Consider the following 11,469-nt stretch of genomic DNA (forward strand, 5'->3'; position numbering starts at 1 on the left):
TGGAAGTTTGAGTTGCTATTCTTTGAGTTTTTATTTTTCTTTGAAGACAATGTGAGTAGGGGGAAATCGAGCAACCACATGCTTGATTTGTTGCTTTGGCACTTTTTTGTCACTTAATTCAATACTTGATATCAGTTATTAGATTGAGTAGATGTGATGAATAAGCTCCAATCTTTGAGCATTCTTTTCATTTTTCAGTATACATTTCATATTTAAGTTTAGAGAATGCATTTGATTCAATTTGAAGAGTAGAACGTATTATCAATTGGTTTTCAGTTACAGTGGCTTCATGGCAGAGCATTTCGTAAGCTTAGGATCAACCCAATGGATCAGGCTACAAGTATATCGTATTCTTTATCACCTCACTGGGAGGATTCCATCCCCATTGGAGCCACTATTAGGGTCCTATAATATAGGTAATATATTTGTTCAGTTATCTATTTTGGAAATTTGTTGGTAAATTTTAGACTATGAATCACTAGGTGTCATAGCTTAAAGGTTTGCTTGTCCAATGAGCCATTTAGTGCTTGAAGTCTTGTGGCAAAGACAAAGTTTGGATTTTTGGGAGCTTGTTTGCATATAAATTCTAGATCACATCATATGGTAGTTGCTTTCATGGTAAAGTGATCACAAGCAGTTTTCCAACGGTATATCTAGTGCTTCAAATTGACTTTCAGATTAAAAGGTAGATCAAGATAAAGTCTTATTCTCAAAACCGCAAGCAAAGAAGAAACCTAAGTGAGAAATTATTTATTAGAATTATCAAGATTAAAAAATAATAAATAAATCCAAACTCTAAAACATTGAAAACATATTTATTATGCATTAACCAAAGTCATCAATTCAAAATTCAAAACCTATGGCCCCACCCGGCACTTCATGCATTAATTTTCCCCAATGTTAAAAATCCTTGAGATATGTGAAGATTAAAATGAATTATTATAAATGTATTTTGGACCCCAGAAATTAAACCAAAAGGGGAGTCTAGAAATTTGTTTTTAGTTTTACCCTTTCTTACAACGGTCACCCTCCTGTTAAATCACACTAACTCCTCCTAAACCACTTCCTACCTACCCCTATCTGAAAATCCATTTTTACAATGATTTAAATATCATTATATCTAGCATGAAGGACATTTATGATATATGGCGGGAAGTTCATTTTCCATTCGATTAATTGGATTTAAGCTTGGATATATTTTTGAAATGAAGCTATTGGTAAAATTAAAAGGAGGTTGAGTCAAATATGGCTATTAATTGGATTTAAGGTTGGATATATTTTTGAAATGAAGTTACCCATAAAATTAAAAGGAGGATGAGTCAAATATGACTGAGGTTAAAGGAAATTTACAGGTCATAAATTTATGAAAATTTTACAAAGTTGGAAACATATAGAGAAATATTTCATAGTTTATGAAATATTTTTATGGATGGGAAGTTGAGCAAAAAAGACACTAATATAAATTAGTTTTACGGATAGAAGGATAAGTAAAACAGGACTTACAGGTGTAAATATAATTTATAGGTACATGTGAAATGAATTTATAGAGGAAGGTGAAAGGAGAAACAACACGGTTTTTGAAAACAATGCATAGTTTTGGAAATCCATCCAAATATTCTACAAGGGTATAAGGAAATTATAGATATGAAATGAATTTATAGAGGAAGGTGAAAGGAGAAACAACACATGGGTTTCAAAGTCCATGGATTTAGAAAACAAGCAATGGATTTTGGAAACAACACATTGATTTGAAAATTTGTTTTATAAATCACTCAAAATAAATATTTTGAAATTTAAATTATGAATTCTATCAAAATATTTGGAAATATTATTCAAAAACATATTTCTTTTCCAAAATATTTTGTGACAACATAAAGTATTTAAAGGATGAGGAAAACTAAGAAAATGACAGAAATAGAACTCAAAGGCAGAGCAATCAAATTTAAGAGGGTAGTTAGCTGATTTTGTAAAAACAACTTCAAACCTATTTCCATAGTATTTAAAGGATGAGGAAAACTAAGAAAACGACAGAAATAGAACTCAAATGCAGAGCAATCAAATTTAAGAGGGCAGTTAGCTGATTTTGTAAAAATAGTTTCAAACCTATTTCCATAAGGGCATGAAGATTAGTCTAAGACACCTAGCATCAAAAGGTCAAATTTCCAACAGTTGGTGAAGAAATTCCAGAATTCAATGCATAATACTTGGAGGCAGTTTAATGTTTCTAGTAGATAAAATAGAGATATTATTTTATCTTTAGTTTACTATGCATAATTTTTCCAGAAATAGCCATAGAAACTATTCACTTTAAATTCTGAAAAGAAGATCATAAAAAGTATGGACTTCCTATTACTTAGTTATATTTTGGAAATATCTACATGTTTTTGGTAGATATTATTTGTAATAAATTTTATTCAAATTTTCCAGAAATTATTAAAGAATATTTTGTAAATCAATCCCTTTTTGGAATCTGATATTAGTTCAGCAAAAAAACTATAAATATGTTGTAATACGACTTACAAGTGGTTGGGACTTGTTTGAAGAAAAGGACATGTATTGTAAAGTAGCTCACAGGGCCACCATTGATTAGATTTTGAGTAATGCAGTGCATTGATCAGATTTTTAGTAATGCAGTGCATTCGTTACAAGATTCTTGTGTCATTTTTATTGCTGAAGTGCATTTATATTTGTCAAGTTGTTTTCTTTTTCTTCTCATATGTGATTCAAAAATCTGAATTATTCTAAGAAGTTAAAGAGCATAATTTGTTTGAATGTACACCATGTCTCTGGCCTAAGCATATCTTTTATTTTTTCTACTGAAAATTAAAATCAAAATTCTTAACTGCTCTGCTTTTCAGTTGGACATCTAAATCTTTTCCTCTCCTTCACACCATAGATCGTAAAGGATCCAGTGAATTTGCCTAACCTCTATATTTGATCACCTCAAACCTTGATCCAGCGAATTTGCCTAACCTACCCTGTAAGTTTAGCGTGTAGACTCTATATTTGATCACCTCAAACCTGTGATTACATTTTCCCAATGGCCTCTCTTCCCTGTTTCAACCTAACAATGAAAAAAACCCAAACCTAAACTTAAGGACTAGCCTAATACCTTCAGTCAAACAAAGATAAATCATAAAGAAAGATCCCTCTCTGAAACTAGAAGGTCTAGATTCTCAGTTTCCAAAGTGCTTTTGTGGTTACCTTTGTGATTTTTTCCACAACCTCAAAAATTATAGAGTGATAACAAATTGCACATCTATAAATAGGTAATTTTATCATTAATACGATACTCTTTGAGAGTGGAGTCTATTTGAGCTTGTACAATTATGTGATCTGGAGAGAAAATAAGACATGACAACATACCTTCCATACTAAATTAGAGAATGCCTCTCAATACAATAATTCTTTATAATTTTAAACAAAATCATATAATACTTATCCCTCAATTATATAATTCTTACTTAAAAAATATTTAAATAATTACCTTAATAATATATTTTCATAAACATAATTATATATTCTTAAACTTCAAATTAAAAAAACATTTATAACCAAAATACCTAATTTAAACTTAACTTAAATAATACATTAAATAATCTATTTACATAAAATTCTATGTCACAAGTTAAAATAACAAACTATAAATAACCATCTTAATAAATCATATAATAATAAATAGTTCTGACTTCACAATTATATAATTAAAAAACTAAACCCTAAGTGATAATCTTAATTATAATACTCTAAACTTCATAAAATATCTTCATCAATTATTCCTACTTTTTTTTAATTGAAAATGAATTATTATATCGAAATCTCTTGCATTCTTCACGTTAAATAGTAAAGGACTTTATTGTTTGGAAAATCAAGACTTATATCAAGTTAATCATTTGAAACAATGAGTTTTTTCATGCCAAATAGTTCTGACTTCACAATTATATAATTAAAAAACTAAGCCCTAAGTGATAATCTTAATTATAATACTCTAAACTTCATAAAATATCTTCATCAATTATTCCTACTTTTTTTCAATTGAAAATGAATTATTATATCGAAATCTCTTGCATTCTTCACGTTAAATAGTAAAGGACTTTATTGTTTGGAAAATCAAGACTTATATCAAGTTAATCATTTGAAACAATGAGTTTTTTCATGCCATGTTGACATGATGGTTACATTTTTACATGTGATTGCAATGAGTGTTTTCATGCCATTTTCACACGATGGTTACATTTTTACATGGATTGAGTGGTAAAGTCAAGGAGCTTTACTTTTCTGGTTAGTCCTTGCAATGAGTTTTTTCATGCCATTTTCACATGAGGATTACATCTTTACATGTGATTGCAATGAGCTTTTTCATGCCATTTTCACATGATGGTTACATTTTTACATGTGATTGAGTGGTAAAGTCAAGGAGGTTTACTTTTATGGTTAGCACAAATATCGAAAACGTTTTTCTGACATTATTTCTTAAATTTCGAGTCATTATCTCACCAAATTTAACAAACATGGTCGTTTAGCTAACGTGTATCTTCATTCCCCACAAATCCTAAGTAACATGTATGTCCGTTCTTAATCAACTTTGAAACAAACTATATTTCTGGGGAACGCGCCTTTAATATGTATGTTTAGGGATCTGAAATGAGTTAAGGTAGCGCCAGGTTTTGTTTATTTATTTATGGTGGGGAGGTATTGGAATTTTTTTAATTATGAAATTAGAACTATTAAAATTTTATAATTAATGTTTTTTATTAAATAATGAAATTGATATTTTATAATGGAAGTTTTTATGATTCAGGATTAAAGAATATTTTTATATTTATTTTTTAATAATATCGTTGTTTTAGGATCAATGTTTTGAATTCCTATTGAGTTCATTATTAGGAGAAAGATGAGGAATAGCGAGATTAACAAATTACATTATTATAGTAGAGATGTAATGGTAAATTCCAAATAATTATAAATAATAAAACTTATTAAAAATATAGAGTCAAAATTACTATAATTATTATAATTTTTGGTCTAATAATAAATGAAAAAGCTCATTAAATAGATTTTTTTTTTAAATTAACATTTCAGAGATTATAAAATATAAATAAACAATTTTAAGAAATTATAATATAATTACTTTGTTTTTGTCCAATAGTAAATAAATAAAATATAAATAAACAATCCTAATATAATAAAAACAGTATTATAACTATTTTATTTTTGGTTAAATAGTAAATGAATAAACTAACTAGCTAGAATTTTCTCTAAAATAATATCGGAGAGTTTAAAAAATATAAATAAACATTTTTAATAAAATAAGAAATTAGCATATAATTAGTATATTTTATTTAATAAGTATTATTAAATCTATAAGGGAAGAAAATATGGAATGAAAAAAAAAAAAAACTCTTAAATATTAATTTAAAAATTATATTGTATCTATATACAAAAGAGGAAGAAAATATAATAAAATATATATATATATATATATATATATATATATTGTAATTGGAAAAATAAAGGATGAAACTGATAGTTTAGTTAAGATAGAACAAATAGTTTTGAAAGAGATCAAGTTGAAATTATTATTACTCTTGATTATTTACTTAAGGAGGAAAAAAGGTTTTTAAAAAGAGATAAAGTTGAAATTATATTTAAAGTTGAAATAAATCTATACATTACTTTTGGTTAACTAACTATGGACTTGCAAGTCCTAAACATTTTACAATGCATTTTCCATCTTTTAGAAGAATGTGAATTACCATGGAATAAACATTAACCACATTTTCAAATAACTAGTGTATTTTAGTGTTGAAACTATGTTTAGGAATGTAAGGCTAGATGAAGGGCCCATAGTAAATTAATAATAGTGGAGGTAATTTCATGTAATGTTGATTAGGCCCACTAACTTACTAAATTCCTACAGTTTACTATGGTATTTAACATCGAGTAAATTTAATGGAGTCTCATTAAAGAAAGTCCACTAGGTAGTTATAAGGTTGTATGATTAGTGTTCTCTTGATAAATATAAACAATGATAGATTCAACTTTATGAGAGTGCAAAAGATTATTGTATTTGGAGTTTAGCTCATTAGGAGGTTTTCCCCTAAAGAGGCAAATGAATAGGAGTGGATTCCTTCCATAAAAGGATCATTTGTAAGGTGTTTTCATACCTTAAGGGTTTATTATCCTTTTCATATTTTCCATGACTTATATTCAAATATGTGGTGCATAGCACTAAAGTTACTGTTGTAAATCCAATAATTGCTATGTGAGATAAGACACAAGTTTTTTTCTTCTACTTCAAAATAAACTATAAAATCTTATTGAATTGCTTTGTGCAAAATAATATGAGATGAAAAGAGAATGTGTAATTGGTTGTTACTAACTATGTAATCTATTGTATCTATAACACTAAATTTCACTTACAATATTAAGGTTCAATTTCATAAGATTCTTAAGTTTTTTCTTTATTTATTTATTTCTCTTCTATGTTGTGGGTGTGCCACAATATCTACATGAAACCAATTAGGCTTCCATTACAATTATTAAGCTAATGGGCATTCATGGAACATGTAACACTAAACATTGGCGCGTAAGATGTGGGGGAGTGGACATAAATGTTGAAGTATGCATGAACACAAGTTAATATGTGTTTCCATCTTATCAAGCACAAAATATTGCAAAGCATGGGTACAAGCATTAGAGCATGCTTGTGAACTAGAAAACTTAATGCACATGAAATTTTTTACATCAAATAATATTGATGTCTTACGACTCTAACCTTGAAACCTATCAAAAATGTTACATGCCATGATGTTAGTGTGCAAGGGTTGGCCTAATTGGACCAAGCCTACATGGAAAATAGTATTTTTCCAACAAATGTGATGACATGCACTAGCTATATGTGTAGTTTTGTTTGAATTAATATGTATGTATGAATATACATAAACATTTTCCATTTCCAATGTTACATTACAAGGATCTTATTTCTTGTAAGCTATGACCTCGTGTCTATTTACACCTAGTAATTTGTAGCAAGTAGAGTTTATTTTTTTCCACTGAGCAAGTAGAGTTTATATCCACAACCTTAATGCATTAAGCAATACGTATGAAAATATGCATAATTGCAAATTTTAAAGAGAGTATAGTTTAAAACTCCAAAGAGATATTTTGAATAGTGCTTACAGTTGCTCCTTGTGATTTACATGCTTTGACATAACAACATATAACATAAATTGAAAGCACAACCCTAACTAGAAGAGAATACTTAGAAGTTGAAAAGTTAGCAAAGTATACTTAGTGGAGCTAACTCTAATGTTATATGAAATTATAAAATTAATGGAATGTACTTGAATCTTACATAAATTTACAATCAATTTTTCCAAACCTAATTATGATATAAGCTATTTATAAATAATTATTTTCATACATCTTGTTATTATATTATTAAAAAAATTGAATATTAAAATAATATTTTTTTTAATATTTATTATAATAATAAATAAATAAATAAATAATTTTAGGATTATTATTAAATGAGATATTGAGCTAGTATATGAGATTTATTTATATTTTAGATAACGAATATTTAAAAAAAAATATAAAAAAAAGATAAAGATATTTTATATCTGTCTAAGCTTTCAAAATAAAAAATTCATATTCTTTCTATAAATTAAAATATATTTATTATTTTCAATTTTAAATACACTTTGGATCATATATACTTTCATTATAAATACATTAATTTCATAATAATTAATATAAATTGTTTGTTTTCAATCCCTTTAAATTTTATTATTAACACTTTAGCCTTTCAAAATAAAAGATTCATATATTTTCTATATTTTAAATATATTTAATATTTTCAATTTTCAATTTCCTTTAGTTCTATGTACTTTATTATAAATACATTAATTTCATAACAATTAATATATATTGTTTCTTTTCAACGCTTTTAAATTTCATTATTAAAATTTTATTATACATTACAAAACATAATTTAAACTTGCTGTAATTTTTTATCTTATTTTTCTAACTATTTAAACAATCACACCATTATTCTAAAATTTAAAATATAAAATAACTTTATATAAATACCACATTACTACATTAAAGTAGCCAAATACCCCTCAACGCGATCACCCTCAATGATTGAGTGAGCATGGTCCAATTATCCCATTTAAAATATATATAATATTTAAAGTTTTCAATTCTTATCCTGTGTACTTCATCATAATTATATTCATCAAAATTTATTAATATAAGTTGTTCGTTTTCAATGCCTTCAAATTTTGTTATTAAATTCTATTGTGCATTGCAAAATATAATTTAAACATGTTACTATTTTTTATCTTATCTTTCAAACTATTTAAACAACTAAAATAATTTAATTTATTAATATAAATTATTTGTTTTCAATACTTTTAAATTTTATCGTACATTGCAAAACATAATTTTAACATGCTACTATTTTTTATTTTATCTTTTAAATTATTTAAACAATTAAAATAATTTCGTTTATTAATATAAGTTGTATATTTTCAATACCCTTAAATTTTGTTATTAAATTTTAATGTGTATTATAAAACATAATTTAAACATGCTACTATTTTTTATCTTTATCTTTCAAATTATTTAAATAATAAAATCTTAAAATGTAAAATTACCCTGCATAAACATTACATTAAAACAGCCCAATACCAACCGCTCATCCCTAACACTCATTACATTAAAACAGCTCAATACCGACCGCTAATCCCTAACACTCAAAATGATTGAATAAAGGTCGTCCATTATTCCCGGTATAAAAATATATTTATTATTTTCGATTTTAAATTCCCTATAAGTTAACTCTACTTCTCCATAAATACATTCATCAATGATGATTGAGTAATGGTGGTCCCGTTATCCACAGTTGCACCTGGAAGTATGATTAAGTTTGGCCCCCTAACCTCCACTTACCCTGTATTATAATCCTTAGGATCAACTTGGACTCGTTCGATTCTTCTGTTGTCCCCACATTAGGGTTAGAAAAATCAAATTTGTACGACCAATGTTGGACGTTTATTTTCACTACATTCAAACTATTTGCCGTGGTCGGAGATGGCATCATGCGTCCAAGTGATGGATCCAGTCGCGCCGATGATGGTCGCCAACGCAGCACACACCCTGCCATTGACATTTCCATATAAACAGATCTAGCGTACCACAGATCATCCCCTCCCGTCCAAGAACCAAAATGATGACTCCCCTGTAACCAGCCGCAGCAGACCCAATCTCAAAGCAGAATGTGGATTTCATTTGCCATATACGAGCCTCAACATGGCTGCGACATTCAGGACGCGGTTACCCACATGGCCAGAGTGGCCGCTCTGCTAGAAAAAGGAAACAACATTGACGTCGCCATTCTGAAGAGCCTCGAGCAATCATGGGTATGTGTATGCGAACAACAAATTTGATCTAGCATTCTAAGAAGGTTTACGTATGAAGAGATTTGATACCATTTAACCTTTGGTAGATTTAGATGAATTTAGTTTTCAGATCAGAGACGGCCTATATTGTATGTGCAGGTTGCTGTGTTTGCCGTCTCGAAAGGGGAATCCAGTGCCAATGGGCTTTGGTTGAATCTACCTGAGGTAATTTTTTTAGATTAATTTTAGATTTCTGAAATCTGCAATAAATCTAAGTTTAACATTTTATAAGTTTAGCATTTTATCGGATGAGAAAAAATCTAGGCCCTGACTAATTGATTTGTTATGATAATCAGGCAGCAGCATTCACAAAGGGGATGACCAGCGCAGTCAAAATAGTGGACTCCGGTTGGTTCCGGCTGACTTCACGGGAAATAAGCAGAGGGGTTCCCTTTGCTCGGTTATCCCTGGGAGACATTGTTAGCCTCAGAAGAATCTACACGGCAAGCTCGAAGATGCAGGATATGATTTCGTACAGCTGCCTGGCCATACTCAAGTCCTACTTCGTTCGGCTCAAGGGTATATTATCTTCCTCCTTCTATGTGTCTCTGGACGGGAAGCAGATAATAGGGTTAGGAGTGTGGGATAGCGTTGAGTCCGCGTCTGTTTTGGTAAATAATGATGATAATCCCAACGTGAACCCTTGGATCGTGTTTTCGAAAAGCCTGGGGGCTAAAAAGATCAAATACGATGTCTGCCAGGTTGCCTATGTTACATTCCGGGATCCCTGCAACCTCCAGAATTCCAGGCCGGGGTTTCAAATATAAAGTCAATGAAATACAAATCCATTATATTTCGCAGGAGCAATCTTTCATAGATGGATGGATGGTCAGTGTTTTCTACATAATTTTGAGGTTTAAGATATAGAAAAAAATCAAGATGGTCAACCAGAAGTATCGAGCAGAGGTCCATTGCGTGTTATACACGTTCCAGTCGTTCGGAAATAGGATGGCCCAGCCGCTAGCTTGTCAATTTCGGACATCGTGGGTCTGACTGCAAGACAAATCCAGTATACAACAAAATACCAGAAGCCAATGTACTTTTAGCAGAGTTAGAAACATGTGTATAATTATGTCCCCTCCAATTTCAACAGTTTGTCATCATCCCATCTCATTAGGAAGGCTATGTTCCTCCTCATTTCAAATTTTCCATCGACATATGTAAATGGAATGGGCCCGTCGTCAAATGTGAACAAGAGACCGTAAGTTTTTCACAACTCAAATCATAAAAAATTAAAATATGAGAATCCATGTAATTTGAACATGATAGTTCCAAATATTGCAAGTCTATGGGCCCGTCGTCAAATGTGAACAAGAGACCGTAAGTTTTTCACAACTCAAATCATAAAAAATTAAAATATGAGAATCCATGTAATTTGAACATGATAGTTCCAAATATTGCAAGTCTATGTTCCTCCTCATTTCAAATTTTCCATCGACATATGTGAATGGAATGGGCTTGTTGTCAAATGTGAACAAGAAACCGTAAGTTTTTCACAACTCAAATCATAAAAAATTAAAATATGAGAATCCATGTCGTTTGAGCATTATAGGTCCAAATATTGCAAGTTGGAAATTGGATTTATTTACAAAATACACTTCATCATTTACATTATCATTCAATGCTTCAGAAGATATTTTTAGAAATTCATAATGCAAGTAGCCCAAGTAGCCTAGATATTAAGCAATAGGGCATCTCTCTAAGACTCAAACTAAGTTTTCAATAAATATTTGTTTATATCAATATTTTAATGAGAAGAAAACCAAATGAGTTGATTTAGAGGTTTCACCTTTGTCTTCCGTGTGTTCCTACTTCTCTTTAATCTTATCTCATGATATTCTGCATGTTTTTGCTTAATACCAATTCTTACTACAATAAACATAATAAAAATTGGACATTTGGCTTTGATTTTCCTACCCACTATCTCTAAAATTCAATATGCTCCAATAGAATCATGTGATTGATTCTTTCAATTTTTAGCAAGGAAAACAATTCTTCTAGT

At 29.3% G+C, this 11,469-nt stretch overlaps 1 protein-coding gene across 1 annotated transcript; it reads left to right on the plus strand.

Moving 5' to 3' along the window:
- Window positions 1–9,236: 9,236 nt before the first annotated feature.
- Window positions 9,237–10,680, plus strand: LOC149139576 (uncharacterized). The gene is made up of 3 exons (XM_089450041.1): window positions 9,237–9,428; window positions 9,567–9,632; window positions 9,764–10,680. Exons 1-3 carry the CDS (start codon window positions 9,285–9,287, stop codon window positions 10,232–10,234), a joined length of 681 nt encoding a protein of 226 aa, XP_089306167.1. The 5' UTR covers window positions 9,237–9,284; the 3' UTR covers window positions 10,235–10,680.
- Window positions 10,681–11,469: the final 789 nt, after the last annotated feature.

This window comes from Pinus tabuliformis, chromosome X (genome assembly GCF_031772625.1).
Source record: "Pinus tabuliformis cultivar Carrire ecotype Pingquan chromosome X, CPIR1, whole genome shotgun sequence".
In the NCBI taxonomy this organism is placed as follows: Eukaryota; Viridiplantae; Streptophyta; class Pinopsida; order Pinales; family Pinaceae; genus Pinus; species Pinus tabuliformis.